Source organism: Haliotis cracherodii, unplaced genomic scaffold (genome assembly GCF_022045235.1).
Source record: "Haliotis cracherodii isolate W230 unplaced genomic scaffold, xgHalCrac1.p SCAF_1, whole genome shotgun sequence".
NCBI lineage: Eukaryota > Metazoa > Mollusca > Gastropoda > Lepetellida > Haliotidae > Haliotis > Haliotis cracherodii.
In genome coordinates, this window is record NW_027266264.1 from 59,152,131 (window position 1) to 59,172,131 (window position 20,001).

At 41.5% G+C, this 20,001-nt stretch overlaps 1 protein-coding gene across 1 annotated transcript; it reads left to right on the top strand.

The window, feature by feature from the left end:
* The first annotated feature begins 1,924 nt into the window (after positions 1-1,924).
* LOC139456438 (serine-rich adhesin for platelets-like) lies at positions 1,925-19,924 on the top strand. The gene is made up of 6 exons (XM_071238151.1): positions 1,925-2,011; positions 12,760-13,384; positions 15,885-15,977; positions 16,794-17,048; positions 17,527-18,708; positions 19,758-19,924. Exons 1-6 carry the CDS (start codon positions 1,925-1,927, stop codon positions 19,922-19,924), a joined length of 2,409 nt encoding a protein of 802 aa, XP_071094252.1.
* The last annotated feature ends 77 nt before the right edge of the window (positions 19,925-20,001 follow it).

Sequence of the window (20,001 nt, forward strand, 5' to 3'; positions counted from 1 at the left end):
TAACGAGCGCACTGAGAATCAATAAGGCCTCTGGATTCTAAAATGCAAGATATAAGACTTAGTACATAAACACATACCCAAGTAACTGTCTGACTGTATTCATCTCGAATCTTCACCTCGCTAATAACAACTGACTGTATCTTAGAAGTATGATAACAATTGTCACAAGTAGGTAATATATAAACTCACACTAGTAACCGTGCGAGTAAGCAACATCCAACAATAGTGAACTTGTGTTACAGCATCAAAATATATCATCACGACATTATTCATTGTCTCGTCATTGTATTTAACGTCACATGACTGTATTCAGTTCACATGACTGTATCTCAGTTCTCATCATTGTATTTCACTTCACTGTATTTGTAACCGTATTGTATAACCATGCGACCCGTAGTCGTCATTTCTCGTATATTGTAACTCATTTGTATTCTCGTATATACACACAAAGCGAACTTGCTTTATAGTGGCCTGCGAAATACATTTGCAGCCAGAATCATCTCGTAGAAGTAGTATATAACCATGCGACCCGTAGTCGTCATTTCTCGTATATTGTAACTCATTTGTATTCTCGTATAGACAAAAAGCGAACTTGCTTTATAGTGGCCCGAGAAATACATGTGCGGCCATAACCCATGAACGTGATTTTTATTCTTCAATGTCAACCAACACATCACTGTAAATAATCCGAGTATTCGGAGTATTTAAAACACAATATTTAACGATAACAATACACATTCTCAACATATTGCATTTTCCTATAACCTTGTGACAATTGAATCACCTAACAATGGAATAACGATCTATAGCATGTGCTACTTCAGTGCATATAGCTTCATGTAATTCTAAACCTGAAATAAAACACATGCAAAAATCAATTTTAGGTTGATCAGTCCTCAATATGAAATCTGCAAGTGCTGTAACTGAAAAGGAAACGAAATTAACAATTAATCTGAAACACTATTCGAAATATATATTGAGATATATTCTAACGCTTGGGCTTCTTTTTGAATGACTTCTGGATCATGTAATCACGAATCAATACTTGAGGGATATTAGATTCGAGTTCCCATGTAACCTCCTGTAAAGTGAAATTTTCCTAGCGAATCTCGTAGTACTTTTCTCCATTTACTATTTTATGCGCTAAGATTCGTTTTATTATGAAAACGTCGTCCTCATGTATATCAAAGTCTGGATTCTGTGCCTTGGGGGTTAATGTCTGTGGCGTCGGGGTGGTCATCTCCGTATGATTTTCGTCAGATTGAGACGGAATCGGTTGGTTGCCCGTAGCAACAACTGGGAGTGGGTTAGTTGGTCTATCTTTCGGGTTGACAAACTGTTTAAGCCGGTTCGCGTGAGCCGGAACTTTCAGGACTTTGTGATCATTACAAGATAGTTTGTAAGTAAAATAAACTAATGTCCAAAAGAAACGATACCACACATTTTCTTAAATATTTTTTATGAAGAGTTAATTTTCGTCTGAAAAGGTACTTTTGCGTATCCTACGTTCCAAACCAAACGTATTCGGTCGATAAAACCGGGAACATTTGATCAATTGAGAAAAAAGCGTGAAACGTTGGGACCACAGCAACAAAAAACACACAAAAGAAATGCCACGTTTGACAGCGATTGAGAGAGAGAGAGACGTAGGAATGCACCAACAGGGAGCTACGCACCGCGACGTCGCCAGAAGGTTAGGATGCGCGCGCATAACCGTCACCAGGTTAATGCAGCGATTGCGTCAAACAGGTCGGAAAGCAGACAGGCCGAGAAGCGGGAGACCACGGGTGACCACGCCCATTGAAGACCGCCACATCCGGGTACTTCACCTTCCGAACCGCTTCGTAACGGCACGGACGGCACTGGGACACGTGATGAGTCGACAAACCGTGCACAGGAGACTGCGGGCACATGGTATCCGAGCATGTCGCCCCTACCGCGGAGCGTTCCTGACACCTCAACACCGACTCAACAGACGGATATGGGCCAGGCGACTTCGACGGTGGAAACGGTGGGACTGGGCACGTGACGTGTTTTCTGAAGAACACCAGATTTTGGAACAATGCCCCCTCCATGAATGGCAACACATCCCCCCCCCCCCCCCAACGTCATCAGACGTCTGACGTCATCAGCCCGTAGACGTGTACTAGCGTGTATTGACGCTCACGGTGGACATACCCGGTACTAACGTGACTTGGAGACGTGTGTTGTGACATTTTCCACACTTGACTCATCAACTGTGTTCAAATGAAATTCTCATTCTCATAAAATGAATTTTTGTACACATACTGTGAAAACATTACTCAGAAGTCATATACCAATTTGAAATTTGAAGTCCTTTCAAACACGTGGCATCGTTTCTTTTGGACATCAGTTTAGTTTGTGACAGAGAACTTTTAGTTCGAAAGGAATCAATAGATAAAATACATTTCACATTTATCACAAGTGTATTCTTGACATTTCATGTTTATCATTGGATTGGTTCCATGTTTTCGTCCATTAGTTAATTAAACAAGCAGAGAGGCAAGGTACTTAATTTTCATTTGTAGCATCCGGAGAGAGTCACAAAATCAATAGAGAAATTAGCAATCTGGCACGTAGGCTTCTGTATTTTCCGATTACAACACACATGAGTTTATGGTCAGATCTAACTTCTAACGAATCAAAATGAGGTATGGTGACATGTGACAAGGACAGGCCAGGCCCGAACACTATAAAGTGATACTTTAACATTAGGAGAGGAGAGCGCGGTTTGCAATCGATCGTTCTAAGTTTTCCCCATTTAGTGACGAGTCTGGCCAGTCTGATCCTGTCCTGTATTGATAGATGGGCTGAGAGTAAGTAAAACTATGTGAGTATAAAGCTGGTGTTGCGTTTCTTTATTACGCGAGTATGAATGCTGATAGAGTATGCTTATGACACTGTCCTCTTTACTGATTCCGTAACCGAACTCCAGAATTCATTAGATCATGTTACTAGTTATTTGTCTTCTCACAAAATCTAGATAGTAAAATAATATTCCTTGTACTGTTGACTTAAAGCTTTTGGTGTTATGGTATTTCCAATATTAGCATATGGCTGTGAAATTTGGGTGTACGAAAATATGAAATTAATGAGAAAAAATGGTTTAAAGGGTAAAATACCCTTATTGACATATGCAGCTAAACGAGTAGTTAGTTTCTGGCATAAACTTTGTAAACTTTGTAAATTTTGTAAACTTTCTTCATGTATCGAAACAAAACTTATTATCCTGATCTGAAATAAAGAATGTGTAACCATTATTTGCCTGTCGAAGTTGTCACTACCTGTGTGCGTGCGTGCGTGCGTGCGCGTGCGTGTTTGTGTGTGCAGCATGCAAGGTATTGTGTGCCCCGCTAGGTGGCGTTATTAAGGGTATATAAAGGGTTTGTGAATTTGAATTCTTCTCTCCAGCTTCATGTGCAAGCACGGCCAGTTGTACTTGTTTTATATTTGTGTACTAAATAACGCACCGTATATATTTTCATAACATAATCTAATTCAGATTGTTATACTGAATATGTGGAGTCCCATGTTGGACGGGGCCGATTGTTGTGTCGGGCAACGGTAAAGCGTATAGGTGTATTTGTGATCGGTGATGACAGTTGTATGACAGTTGTGTGACAGTTGTATGACAGTGGGGACTGGGCATGTATTGATGTTGTCATACATTTGGCCGTGTAACGCACAGCGTGTTCCACTGTTAAATGTGTTGTGTTGTGATTCGGTGTAACAGTCGAGTTTAGGAAAATAAATGTCGCCTAATACTTGTGAAGTATAACCAACATCTTGTTTACTACAAATTATTATCATGTAAAGAAACTGTTTCTCCTGTAGCACCGCGAAATAAAGTGATAAAGTGATATTGGTAAAATGTATGAGGAGCTACTGTGGTGAAATTATAGACCCTGAAATGTCATTTTATGCATTTGTAACTTTACAAGACTTTTATTTCATCGCTTACATAAAGGCATGGTGTGTCCTTCTAAACACAGTTTGTGACAAGGATAAATGTATTAACAAATTCAGTTTATTCTCTCCTCGGGGGCAGATGATGTTATGTTTTATAATACACATTGGGATTCTGGATTCTCTTTACCCGAATAAGTACTTACAATATCAAGTGGTAGGGATGAGCGCAACCGTATGAATAGTTGCTCATGATATCAAACACTGGTTTGTCTTGTCCAAACCCGAATATGTACATGTCGCCATGGTATAGCTGTATCTGTAGTATTAATGTTTGTAAAGTTCCCTTGGCATTCATATAGTATACAAGCAGTGACAGCAGTCGTTTTCAGCCAAAAGAATAATAACACTGACGTAAAAGGTGATTTAAACCGTATGCTGTCTAGTTTTATCATGTAAGTTCATTTTACCTTTTCATCTATCTTACGAATGTAATATGGTATCTACATTGGGTACAAAATGGCGAAGGTTGTCAGCAATCAATATTATCAGTGTATTACCAACTCGCTTGTTTCGACCTTTATGAATAATATATAATGGCTTATAATATCTAAAGGAGTTTACAGTCAGTCTGGGATGAAGGCGTTGATGTGAGAGTGATGGATCCTGTGTTAGGTTGATCTATGGTTGAGATAGGGGTGGAGATGGCATGACAACAGGGCCTTGGAAGTGCAAAGTTCAAAACGATGAATGTCAGCCACTCTCGATACAGGTTTTGTGTGGCCACCTAGGGTACCACGCCCCAAGGCACAAAGCCCAGAGCCGGGGACACACAATACATAAGAGAGACCATGCCCGCAATACATACACGAGACCATGTCCACAATACATTCGCGAGACCATGTCCACAATACATTCGCGAGACCATGTCCACAATACATACGCGAGACCATGTCCACAATACATTCGCGAGACCATGTCCACAATACATACACGAGACCATGTCCACAATACATTCGCGAGACCATGTCCACAATACATTCGCGAGACCATGTCCACAATACATTCGCGAGACCATGTCCACAATACATACGCGAGGCCATGTATTGTGGACATGGTCTCGCGTATGTATTGTGGACATGATCTCGAGTATGTATTGTGGGCATGGCCTCGTGTATGTATTGTGGACATGATCTCGAGTATGTATTGCGGGCATGACCTCGTGTATGTATTGTGGGCTTGCTTTGTTGCTCTTTGTCCCTAAGTAGACATGGGTCTGGTAGCTTAAGATTCAACATTTCTGGTAGCAAGGATAGCGTCCTTAGTGATGATTTCCATGTCTTATATTGCAGGCCTTCCAAGCAGGGTACATGTATTTCCGAGCCCTCGACTTTTTGCGTGATCTCTTTTTGTCCAGTCATTTTAATGTGGTCACAAATTGTTCACAAACCTATAGCTTGTACTCACCAACTACTGAGAGCTTTTTTACAAGTGATTCAAACTCAATGTCAGAATTACTTGCAATTTCTGCAAAGTATTTCTTTGGTATCAAAGTCACATCCACACCTGTGTCTATCTTGAACTCCAAATAATGATTGGCAACCTTCACCTTGACCTATGCTTTGCTTGTCTCATCAAGGACTGATTCTAACGGTGCTTTAATAACTGGATCCACGATGACTGAACGTAAGAATGTTTCCTCTTCAGATTCATTATCACGAACTACCTCATGGACGTTGAAGACCTACCCAATTTCGGCCAATGTCCTTTCTCTTTGCATAAGTTGCAATTGGAATCTCTAACCGGGCATTTCGACTTGAAGTTCATGTTGCCTCAGTTTTCTGAGGTCTGTTGAGTGTATTGTTTGTGTGGTTTTCCTCCACTACCATAGTTAGGTCTGTGGTTTCCTTTCAGAAAACCTGATGAATGGGTCTCTGGCAGAAGAATTTGCCCTTTCGGATAACTGAATTAACGTTCCCGTTTGTGTTGTTTCTCTTGCCTCCTGGTGTTTGTGTACAGTTTCTGACTGGCGATGATGTGTGATTGCTGAATCAAGGGTGAGTGTGGAATATTACTGCAACTTGGTTCAAAGTTTAGTATCACGTAGTATCTAGCCTGTCTCTGATCATCTCTTCTTTCAAATTTTGGTAATTGCAATGTTCAGCAAGTCCATAAAGTGCAGTGATAAAAGAGTCAACTGATTCCCTCACAGCTTGTTTGCTATTGTTTAATGCGCCTCGTTCAAATATAATGTTCCGTCTCACAATGAAGAATTGGTCAAACTCGACCAAAACCGTCTTTTCCCGCGGTTTCGAGGAACACTTTCTAGTTTCCGTTTAGACTTCACAGGAGAAATCTTTGTACGACGCCCGCTCGTCGCGCTCACAAAGTTCCGTGTCTAGAATGTAGTTAGGCACTTCTGACACCATGTTGTGTTATATTGACTAGGGTACATGCGACAGCCAGCATTCAAGTACTAGTACACAGGTAGGGTAGAGTAAGTTGTTGAATCAAATTGTCTAGGGGTGTCAAGAACAAACGTGGTTGAACGTCGCGTCCAAGTGTGTGTGTGTGTGTGTGTGCGTGTGTGTGTGTGTGCGTGTGTGTGTGCGTCTGCCCACTGAGATGCCATGCCGCAATTTACCTTGATCAGACATATCATACCGACTTCGAGTCGACCAGTCCTTGTTTAAGTTAAGCCCTTTAATGCCGAGCGCCATCTTTAAGGGTGTTATGGCATGACGCGACCGGGGATCGAACCACCGACATTCCGCCCTCCCGGCAGAGGCTGTACCCACTAGATCACGGAGGCGGTCCTAATCTTTGTATGGCCATCGATGGAGTTACATGTCATCACACGGAGCTCCAGACAGTATTCAAACAAACGCCATTTCTGTCACCTTTATAAACTGACATGCACACTCAAACAGTCTTATTGATTTTGTAGAATAATGACGCAATATCTCAGAATGCATATTTTAGGCGATTTCTTTGTTAGAGTGAATAAGAGACAAAAGCACAGACTCCAAGTTGTAACTCAAGCAATGCCATTGTAAAGCAAGGAGAAGCACAGTATCAGCCCATACCTATCAAGTCACTCGAACATCGACATACACGACACTTCAGTTTCCGACATACATTATCTCAAACACGCACATATTGTTTATATATTGACATTTTGTACATTGCTGTATGTCTTCTTAGTATTCTGGGAAACTCCGATAAACATGAGGATCCTAACCTGTCCTTAAGCACGTCAGGTTTTATTCAAGCATTTTGAAATGCAAGCGTTTTCTTTCGTTTTACTATAATATAACACACAGGTTAAGGTATTAAACACTGTCATGAACTTATATTGCGAGAATTTGCCAAGATGAAATAATCGACTCCATTAACAAATGAAAACAAACAAAATAACCTTTGTGAGAACTTATGTTGGTTTCCTTCCCCTGCGTGCGAAGGGGAATATATACACAAAGGAAAAAAGGTTTGTGACATACAAAAAAAACAATCTAAAAGAAATGGTCAAACATTTTTGAAACATCTTACAATGTGTAGATGAGTCACGTCAGACAATGTGATTTAGAGGCAAGTTCAGCCAGTAGCAAGTGTGCCCACCTATGTCATCGAGGCCCCCAAAACGTTGACGAATGGCGAATGGCATTCCGTATCTGAGGAAGGATAAGTATCTGCGTCCTTGTTGGAGAATTTTGTAAGACATCGCTAACGTTTTATTTCATTCGATTTGTGACAGATCAGCGATTCGTGTGGTCCGGCGTAACACGTTAAGATTTTTACCATGCCTGGCCAGCTTTACCGATTTAATCCATTGGGAAGAAATGCAATCAGGCGTTTATCGACCAATAAGATTAACTTCATTCCAGGTATTTGATCGATCAAGATGTAACAACGTCTCTGTGTAAGTGTAATTCTTGAATGTGATTTCTGAAGTAAATAGGATTTTTTTTTAAACTTCGTCGTTAGTTGTATAGTGAGTGTGTTAGTCTTTATGACGCGGGAAATTGTAATAAAATATAATTATTGGCAAACAAACATGATACCTGAAGCGCAGGATTCTCAGTGATACACCGATGCCAAATAAACATCTTCTTTTCAATGAAAACTAAGTTTCTTGAACTCCTCTGCAAATAAGTTTGTGCGTTATTACAATTTGGTCCAAAAATCATTATTCCAAAATAATATAACAAACAGAATGTTGTGTCATTTGTGATCAACGTTTCACACGAGGTTCGATATTGTCTTTGGTGGTTCATTCAGCGGATATCTTAAACGTACCTTTATCCCCTCTTGCAATGAATGTCAACGTACACATGTTTTTTCGGGGATTTTGGTTTTGCGTTGTTGTTTTTTATTTTAAAGAGGATTTTGTTTTGGGGTTTTATATATATATTTTGTTGGTATTTCTTGTTTTTTGTTTTGTTGTTTGTTTTTGGGGGGTGGGTGGGATGGTAAAGTTACACCTGTTCGTATTTAACCCGACATGGTTTTGTTGCACAAAATCATAACACCACCAGATATCAGTACAACTGTCTTGGTGAAACGCAGTTGCCAATAATCTGCATCAATATACATATTGTATGGGTCGTTCAAATTGAAATACATATTGCAAGAGAGGTGACTGCTTTGTGGCTTGCCTATTTACGAAGTTTGTTGCTATCACTTGGATGGTAGCTTTAAACGTACACCTTAGAGTAAGTACGTACTCCCACTAACATTATGACAACAAAACGAGCAAGCATTATAACGGAAGTCAACTCCTACGCTTCCTTTGTATGAGAAAACAATGACGTCGGCTCTGTTAAGGATTCTTCGATGTACTAAACATAGACCCTTCAGAACAGAAACTATATAAGTGTTTGCATTACAAACGGAAGCAGTACTAATACTTTAGTGAAGACACACATACTACGCTAGTAAGAGTAGTGTGTTGGTATTTCAAGATGGATTCAATACTGTTGAAGAGTAAAAGTATACACTGAACTAAGCTTTTTTTTAAGTTAAGTAGATATAAAAGCTAACACTATCTGTGCCGGTTCCATAATGTCAACAGTGAAAGAGAGTGACAGGACATATCGAACTTTGTCAAAACAAGAAAATTTGACCATCAGGTTTAACGTAAGCTTCAGGTATATCGATGACCCTATTTGGTTCAATACCCGTCAAATAGCCATTCCCTTTTGGTGATTTAGCAACCTGAAATAAAGGAGAACAAGTGAGGCCCATCATGTTTTGAAATTGTTTTTGTCGCCATGGTAGACTGGAGGTTAACCTACTGCCTTATGAAATTTGATGTGGTCCCACTGTGGTTCTTCAGTGGAAATACATCAATTTTCAAAACTCAGAAGGTGTATCTCCTAAGCTGATAATCATAACTTTTAGACAGCCCGACAATTTATTTAGTATCAGGCCACCGACCCTTAATACATTAATACAACATGATAAACCATGCAGGCTGGCGTAAAGAATATAACGATTAACGATTATTTCATTGTGAGTTATTGTTTCAAGTGTTTCTTAATTTGTAGGCTTTTGTTAAGTAGACACCAATACTATGAAGGACAAGATTACCATCTGTTTGCCTTAGGTGTGTAGTTTTCAGTGATGGCGATTCACTGTAATATAGCGGGAGGTGTTTTGTTCTATTTCTAGGCCATTCCAATTCATATTTCAATCTATTAATAAAGATTCAGAGTGACAAAACACTCTCCACAAGACTGTAATTTCCAACAGTCCAAGTTTCCCAAATGTCGAGCAATATTCCTGCCGCTCCAGCCCTTGGTGTCTACATTCCACAACATTTGAGGTACAATCGAGCACGTTCTTTCTACCCAGATTTCGCGTCATACGACTCTTTCTCAGAAGATGTTTGATCAAGGTTACATCATTCAAGGCCTCAATAAAACTTTCAAAACAGTTTATGGTAGATATGACTTGTACCACTTGAGGGTTTTTTTTTCAGGTGAACATGTGCATGTGTTTTTGACGGATGCCACAAGTGGTAAGGATACGCTCACCTTTTCGCGAACACCTGGTATCATTTTGATACTGATTCCTAAACACGTGTTCAGTCAAACGATATAGTCAGAATCGACCAATCGATTCTGCTTTTGGCAGAGATTTCTTATGAATATGGAAAGGGTTTTGTCTTTTTTATTTGCTTATATCTGAAACGCTCTGTTTTTCCTCCGAGAAGGTAGGTCTGAAGGCTGGGGACATATTGCTGCATTACTACCCACAGGATTAGAAATAACCATTCAATAAAAAATGAATGTGCACTAGTGCAAATATCACTTCACTGGAACCAGTGTGTTGTTGACGTCATCCGGACGGCACTGTTGACATCAATCGACAATTGTGGTTATCTAAGACGGCGGTCGTGATCATCCTCTGTTGGGACCCGCCAAACCCTAGGGCTGTGGCTTATGAAGGGAATAGAAGTTGTTCCTGAGGAAACTTTGAAGAGCTAGATTCTTATGATTCTAGATTCTGTTCTTCAAATGGGGGCACTATCTGGTGAATACGCAGAACGCCAAAGCCATTTCGCATGATATAATGAATGTTATAAAATACGCTGCCATTCATCACCTTTACCCCATAGACTATAGAGCCTTAGCTTGATGTACAAGAAATCTACATGGCCAATCTCGTTAAGCTTGACATGTTACCAGTCACACGTGGAAAGCGTCTGAAGTGCCAGCCCGAGTGTGATGACGTTGTAAAACATCAACTTTTACACGGTGAAGATCTAATGCAACAGAGACAAGTTCTAGCCACGTTATGACAAACGCGTCGGTCGCATCATATGAACAACTGCCCTTTCCGTATTTGGCCTTCCATTAACTTACTTAACATTGATAACGTTGGCTTTATTAAATGTATATACACGTATGAGAAAGTTAGAAATGTTTGTCAACGTGTTGTGTGTATGTCATGACCATAATCCATAATGTTAATCTCAAGCCATTCTATTTAACTAGTACGAAACTATCTATGATATGTAATTACTATTTACAGTTCAAATCTATGTTAAATTCATAACGTTATTTAAAAAGTGACATCTGAATATATATATATATATATATATATATATATATATATATATATATATATATATATATATATATATATATATACAGATTTAAACTGTAATTAGCAATTAGTAAGTATATATATATTCATATTTATACAGATATATATATAAATATATATATATATTTAAACTGTAATTAGTAATTAGTAAGTTTATATACACAGATTTAATCTGTAATTAGTAAGTATATATATATATATATATATATATATATATATATATATATATATATATATATATATATATATATATATATATACAGATTTAAATGTAATTAGTAATTACTTTTCGTAGATAATCCCATTGACAAATTGACAAGGTTGTTCTGTTTTTGCTGAAATTCATAACAACGTGATGATCACTACACAATACTCAAATGATTTTTTTGGGGGGATGCTTCAGGGATTTATTCACAAAGGTGTTTCTGGTAGATACAAATGTGAAATGTCCATACCATGCTTGCAATTCTCCCGAAACACTATTAGAAACCGAGCGTTTGCTATTTGAGAAAATCATTTGTTTCTAGGGTATTCATAATGCCGGTTATGTGCGTTTACAAAGTGTTTTTGATGTTTAAAGGTGGCTGCTTAATAATCTATATTTATTTGTAAGGGTATTTGTTTAGTTTTGTATTTATTGCCCTCTGGGCAGGTAGAGGAGCATCGTCAATACTTTGTTCTTCCATCACGTAAATACGATACCGTCGCCTGCATTACAATCGGTATTTGATGTGGTAGCACAAACGGCAACAATTGTCGTGCAACATAAATATCAGTCAAAAGGAGTAGTATTTGAAGCAGACACGAGGCACTACTTCACCGTATGTCGGCCGTATGTAGACACGGGTGACGGGGGGAACGCGGAGTATACAAATCCTTGGATTATTGACGATGTTTGATGTATGCAATTATGTTTGATATAGAACTAAATAGATAATACTGAGAAAACCACAATCTATCATTATAATGAACCCTTTTGCACAATGATCTGACAAATAATACTTTTTAATAGAGTAGGGTAATTATTGAACTTAGTCTAGTTAAATAGAATGGCACGGGATTAACATTATGGTCATGACACACACAACACGTTGACAAACATTTCCGACTTACTCATTTATACATTTAATAAAGCCAGCGTTATCAATGTTAAGCCCAAATGTTAATGGAAGCCCAAATACGGAAAGGGGTGTTGTTCAGATGATGCGGTCGACGCGTTTGTCATAACGTGGCTAACTTCGCAGTCAATAGTTTGCATTCAAGTGTATCGATGTGGCATCATGCCAATATTGGCACAAGCATCGTCGGCAGCAGTAGGATACCACGTAGTACATTGTTGACGGGGACAGTATAGCAACTGCTGCATCTACGACAGCTAGCAGGGCAGACCACTATTGTCAACAGCAGCAAGCAGGACATATCCGTGCACCACCATTGTCTACGGCAGAAGCAGGACATATCCGTGTACCACTATTGTCAACAGCAGCAAGCAGGACATATTCGTATATAACCTTTGTCTACAGCAGCAAGCAGGACATATCCGTGTACCACCATTGTCTACAGCAGCGAGCAGGACATATCCGTGTACCACCATTGTCTACGGCAGAAGCAGGACATATCTGTGTACCACCATTGTCAACAGCAGCGAGCAGGAGATATCCGTGTACCACCATTGTCAACAGCAGAAAGCTGGACATATCCATGTAGAACCTTTGTCTACAGCAGCAAGCAGGACATATCCGTGTACCACCATTGTCAAAAGCAGCGAGCAGGACATATCCGTGTACCACCATTGTCTACGGCAGAAGCAGGACATATCCGTGTACCACCATTGTCAACAGCAGCAAGCAGGACATATCCGTGTACCACCATTGTCAACAGCAGAAAGCAGGACATATCCGTGTAGAACCTTTGTCTACAGCAGCAAGCAGGACATATCCGTGTACCACCATTGTCAACAGCAGCAAGCAGGACATATCCGTGTACCACCATTGTCAACAGCAGAAAGCAGGACATATCCGTGTAGAACCTTTGTCTACAGCAGCAAGCAGGACATATCCGTGTACCACCATTGTCAACAGCAGCAAGCAGGACATATCGGTGTACCACCATTGTCAACAGCAGCAAGCAGGACATATCCGTGTAGAACCTTTGTCAACAGCAGCAAGCAGGACATATCCGTGTAGAACCATTGTCTACAGCAGCGAGCAGGACATATCCGTGTACCACCATTTTCAACAGCAGCAAGCAGGACATATCCGTGTAGAACCATTGTCAACCGCAGCAAGCGGGACATATCCGTGTACCTTCTGTCCAGATCGTGCCGGAGAACTATCTTCATATACAGGTATACAACATGTGGGACATATGCAAAGCAGCAAGCTCCACTTAGTTGAGCATTATTGTCCATATAGGAAAGCTGAGCTTGCTAGGCCACGTGCATCATACCGAGGGACGTCTCTTGCACATGACAACTTGAATCAGTAGGTGTGAACTGTTTGAACATTTCAAAAACAACCAAGACAACAAGGAGGCGCTGGATACCAACGTCGGCAAGCACAGGCATGGCCAGGAGTTGTCTGGTAAGTTGTATAAGATTGAAATAACGCAGCAAGGTGAGCTGTAAAGAAACAATTTGTTGGAAAGTGAGGTCTATAAAGCAGACATATTACAGGAAGGTGAGGTATACAGAACACACATGTTGCAGGAATTTGGGTCGAATAAAACACACATGTTGTAGGAAGGTGGGGTGTATAGAACACACATGTTGCAGGAAGGTGGGGTGTATAGAACAGACATGTTGCAGGAAGGTGGGGTGCATAGAACACACATGTTGCAGGAATTTGGGTCGAATAAAACAAACATGTTGCAGGAAGGTGGGGTGTATAGAACACACATGTTGTAGGAAGGTGGGGTGTATAGAACAGACATGTTGCAGGAACGTGGGTGTATAGAACAGACATGTTGTAGGAAGGTGGGGTGTATAGAACAGACATGTTGCAGGAAGGTGGGTGTATAGAACAGACATGTTGCAGGAAGGTGGGGTGTATAGAACACACATGTTGCAGGAAGGTGGGGTGTATAGAACACACATGTTGCAGGAAGGTGGGGTGTATAGAACAGACATGTTGCAGGAAGGTGGGGTGTATAGAACAGACATGTTGCAGGAAGGTGGGTGTATAGAACACACATGTTGCAGGAAGGTGGGTGTATAGAACAGACATGTTGCAGGAAGGTGGGTGTATAGAACACACATGTTGCAGGAAGGTGGGTGTATAGAACACACATGTTGCAGGAAGGTGGGGTGTATAGAACAGACATGTTGCAGGAAGGTGGGGTGTATAGAACAGACATGTTGCAGGAAGGTGGGTGTATAGAACAGACATGTTGCAGGAAGGTGGGGTGTATAGAACACACATGTTGCAGGAAGGTGGGGTGTATAGAACACACATGTTGTAGGAAGGTGGGTGTATAGAACAGACATGTTGCAGGAAGGTGGGTGTATAGAACACACATGTTGCAGGAAGGTGGGGTGTATAGAACACACATGTTGCAGGAAGGTGGGTGTATAGAACAGACATGTTGCAGGAAGGTGGGGTGTATAGAACACACATGTTGCAGGAAGGTGGGGTGTATAGAACACACATGTTGTAGGAAGGTGGGGTGTATAGAACAGACATGTTGCAGGAAGGTGGGGTGTATAGAACAGACATGTTGCAGGAAGGTGGGGTGTATAGAACACACATGTTGCAGGAAGGTGGGTGTATAGAACAGACATGTTGCAGGAAGGTGGGTGTATAGAACAGACATGTTGCAGGAAGGTGGGGTGTATAGAACAGACATGTTGCAGGAAGGTGGGTGTATAAAACAGACATGTTGCAGGAAGGTGGTTTTTTAGAACAGACATGTTGCAGGAAGGTGGGTGTATAGAACAGACATGTTGCAGGAAGGTGGGGTGTATAAAACAGACATGTTGGGTATAGGCGTGATGTAGCCTCATTTTGTGGATCACCTGACTTCCCTCCACAGCATGTAACCCCGAGTGTTGTCTTCGCAGACCACCAGCGTGAGTCTTATGTTGCTGTTGCTGTTGACGTGTCGACCCTTGCAGTCAGGTTAGAATTTCTTTTTACGTTAGAACTTAATCTACTTGAAAGTCTAAAGCATCCTCGATTACCCAGTGTATATCCACTCACCGTCAACATTTCTCTTATTAGTTGTTTCTTCACATGAACAATGCACTCGCAGACAAAATATAGACATTTTAGCTTTGACTAATTCCAATCGGACTGAGAAAATCGTATGCTACAAATTCTTCATCGCTGATGTCTTAGGATGGATCCAGGTGTTAAGGTGAAACGGGGTTTAACGTCGAGGTCAATGCGTGTGTGTGTGTGTGTGGTTGATACGAATATGGACTGATGCCGGTTTTATAGTGCTAGCCCACTGTGATGCCCCACTCAGACACGGTATTCTGATGCCGAGCCGACCAGTCCTTGTTGTATCTCTTTAATGCCGAGCGCCAGGCAGGGTAACAACAAGTACCATCTTTTTGCGTATTTTGGTATGACGCGGCCAGGGCATCAAACCACCGACCTTCAGCTCTCTGAACAGACTCTCTGTCCACTAGATCACAGAGGCGGTCGTGTAATCTAATGAGATATCACACAAGTTTGTAAACTAAATTGTAAAACAAATCATTCTGCAGGATTCCATTGACTCCTTACTTTCAATTTTCATTTCATGCATAGCATTAGCTGCTTGTCCTGTTTTAAACGGCTATGTGTATGACGTCACTTCCGGCCTTTGTGTGATCCTTCTGCCAGACTGGGTGCCACGTGCTGCAGGCGAGACAATGTGCACGGACAAAGGGGACCGTCTGGTGTGGCTTGACACGGCTCTGAAAGACGCTTTCTTCAGGACTTTCGCCCGTTTGAACGGTACGCATCACCTTCCCATGAATATATTCCAGTCGTTGATAAGTTTTCGGTTAAAGTCAGTCATAGCAGTGTACATGCATAGTGTTCAAAGAGATCTTTGTATTGCACCAGTGTCACTGGTAGCCAGACGTCTAGACGTAGAGTTGCGCTCCTTTGGCCTCCCAGAAACCTATGATCTTGGGATCGAATTTTAAAAATGAATTTGTTAAGTTTCTAGGTTTGTCACAGTCGTCTGAAGTTTATACCCTCTCATGAGAGTAACTGATAAAAGACAATTAGATTATCCTTGTTTAATCATCACAGTACCTGTTTTGGTAGGATTCACGGACGTAGCAAACGTGTATAGCTGAAATATTGTTCAAATCACACATTCACATGTGGATTTTGAAAGAATGAATATGGTACTCGTATTGAAAAGAAATTAATAGATGAATTATGATTATTATTCCCCGCCAGGAAGTGGGGCGAGGGATATTAGAACGGAGTTCGTCCGTCCATCCCTCTGTCGTCGTTCTCAAAGGGGACACATTTTCTCAAAAACTGTTAAAGTCAGAGAAATTAAATTCTACACACTTATGTTACTGGTCATGATCTCAAACGAGTTCGAAAATCGGTGTCGTAAATTCATTTTTTACGGAGTCATGGCCCTTGCTCCGCGCTTTTAATTTCAACTTGCATACTGTGTGAAAAGGGGACACATTTTCTCAGAAACTACAGAAGTTACATGAATGAAAGTTTGTGCTTATCTAAGAGATACTAGTCAAGACTGAATTCGAAAATTGGTTTCGTAAATTATTTTTGCTTATGTACATGCAGGGGACAGTTTCTGGACTGGTGGTTACAGGACAGGGTCTGGCACCTGGGCCTGGTCTGGCGGGGAGCAGATGTGCAATCGTGGCTGGTTTGACAGTCAGCCGGATGGCAGCGGGGATTGTATGGCCGTGGCGAACTGGTATGACTGGCAGTGGGACGACGTGTCTTGTTGGGACAGTATGCGACCAGCGTGTGAGAGGCCGATCTTCACAGCTGTAGGAGGGTGTGGACAGCAGCTGGCTACCTCAACACCTGTTGGTCAGTATAGAGGACTTATTGTTCATGTCCATAAGTTGCTTCACATTTAGAGATCAGTATAAATCATTGCTATTGTAACCATTGCCTTGTAGGACCCAGTGCCTCTTTCCAAATTGTTTGGTAAAAGAAATATTTGGCACAGAGGCTTTATCTTAACTAAAGTGTGCTGCGACGGTGGTCATATTCATTTTTTCTAAAGGAAAGTCAACTTGCCAGGGAATAGCACACATGCTGTAGGAATACAATATGTTCAGAAGGTTAGGAGGGTAATGTAAGTTCAGCTCAAACAGAAGGACGGACAGATTTTTTTCTTACTTATACACATTTATTACAATGGATAGGACGGGAATGTTGATCAGCTAGATAACCTAAAAACGTTTATCATTAACAAACCGTATTCAAACGTTATGAGACAATATATTGCAGTACACTCTTATGTGTAATAGCGTTTGATGTTCTGGTGATGTGTTATTCAAAGCTCTTCCAACTGCCTCACCAGGTGACGCCGAGAGCACTGGGACAGAAGTAGCCAGTACATCCCCAGACAGCTGGACAGTGATCAGATCAGTGAGCACACCGACGGGTGTTGAGAGTTCATCCCTAACCTTGCGGACGTCAAAATTCACTGACGATGTCCTGTATGTGTCCACTCCAACTTCAACTACACTGCACCCGAGTCCTGTGGATTCAGAGACTCGACAATCGACAGGTATTATGCTTGGAGGTTCCTCAAGCATGGCTCAAAGTTCGACCACTGTTACCAATGAGTTGCTACACGCTAACAATAGAGGTCTCGGTATCGGCAGCTCTTCTACAAGCCTGTTTAATATGGAGACATATGTGTATAGCATGGAGCCGGGTGGTCTCACCAGCAGTTATGTCATAGAATCACTAGACTCAAACGCATACCTCTTTGAGTCAAGCGGTTCTACCATAGAGCCAAGTAGTCCTACTGTGGATCCAAGCGGTTTTGCCATAGCGTCAAGCACTTATGTCATAGAATCACTTGACTCAAACGCATATCCCTATGAGTCAAGCGGTTCTACCATAGAGCCAAGTAGTCTTACTGTGGATCCAAGCGGTTTTACCATAGGGTCAAGCAATCATGTCATAGAATCACTTGACTCAAGCGCATATCCCTATGAGTCAAGCGGTTCTACCACAAAGCCAAGTGGTCTTACTGTTCAACCAAGCGGTTTTACCATAGGGTCAAGTAGTTCTACAATAGAGTCAAGCATTCACTCCATATCATCAAGTGGATATGCAGTGCCTTCATTGACAGGTAGCATTCTCGAAACAAACTACGACAAGGGTTTGCCCCTAACGGACGAAACTGGGGAAACTAGCGTTGTTTCGTCCGCTTCAGTAATTGCAGATTCAGCAGACCATCAGTATACGACCTTGCCACTTCCTTCTCGGTCACAGCCGACTTCTTCTACAACTCCAGCGACAAGGCCGTGTCGGTGTTTCTGCGATGCAAGACATCGATACGATGCTCTGAAGTCTGTTGACCTTCATCAGCGGAAGGAGGACATTCGCGAAAGCCTGTTGTTGAACACACGGGGGCTGGCGAGCTTTGAGGCTCGCTACACAAGTGCGGATGACCACCGGCCCTCTAGCTTCACTATAGCCAGCATGGGAATCATAATATTAGTAGCATGTGGGTGTTTCATTATCTTGTCTGATCTCCTCAGTTTGGTACGTACGCGCGCAACGAAAACTACACGACTGTAGAAGGATTTAGTGATATATACTGTCCCAACAGAAATAGGGTATATATCCGAAAATATCTGACGATATCAAATATACAAAGATGTATCGAGTATAATGGGATGATAAGAAAAGGGAAGGACAAGGCGTTACTATCAGAAGAACATGTGTATTGTGAGGGAGCAAGTAACCAAGCATGGCGACAGGGGTGGTATTCAAAACATGAACGTTTGAGACGACTTGTTTGAGATGAGACATGCCCCCATGCTGCCCAACATTCATTTGCACAGCGTGGCATGATCCGAATTAATCAATCAATCTCCCAATGACAACTTGAGGGAGCCATGTCCACTTCTCTTACACATCTCCTGATCACGTCACAGACGTGCTTTATGGGGAAATGTTGGGACTCGTGGCTGGCCATTGCATTCTAGTGATATTTTGTTGCTTGATGTGGTCAGTTACGATACGTTCGCAGTGGGCACAAGCGTTATCGTTTTGAAAGACAACCCGTAGACCACGTATGTTGACTCGGTAGCACTGTCCAGTGACCCATCCATTGACAATATGCAGTAGGGTTCTCAAAGTCCTTGATCCCGTCCAATATCATTTCAGACCCACACAGAAACCTGTTAAATTTCCTTACGCACCAGGCATGTTCAGAAAGTCAGAGTGAATCTGAAAACATTACACGAGACGATCGTCGATTCCCCTAGTTTCTACGCACTAAACACCATTGGCGTCTGACCAGAATGTGTCGATCTGTTAACGATGGTGCAACCTGTAGTCGCCGAATATGTAGGTTAACTGTATGCAGACAAATTCTTATATTCTGATCAGTAACTTGAACAGTATATTCGGTTTTGAGATTATAATCACGAATGTATCAGTACTCAGAGGCACTGTATTTGTGCAAAAACAAATTGCCCAATTTAGTATGGAGGTGCAGAATCAGAAACCAAATTCCACATCATGATTTTTGAATGTTATTGTCCAAAGATGACATTCATGAAAAAAAATCATCAATAGCGGGTAGATCAGCCATGTGCCCGGATGACAGCTTCCGGCCTTCATCTCATCCCTCCAGAAAGTCGTCTGATCTACTGAACGGGCAACTGCAGCCATTCCAGGTGATGAGCTGCCTCCAATTGGGCCAGATTCTGTAGCGGTGGGGCCGGTGCCTGTACTCGACCCCCCAAGATGTCCCACATATGCTCCAGCGGGTTCAGATCAGGACTCACAG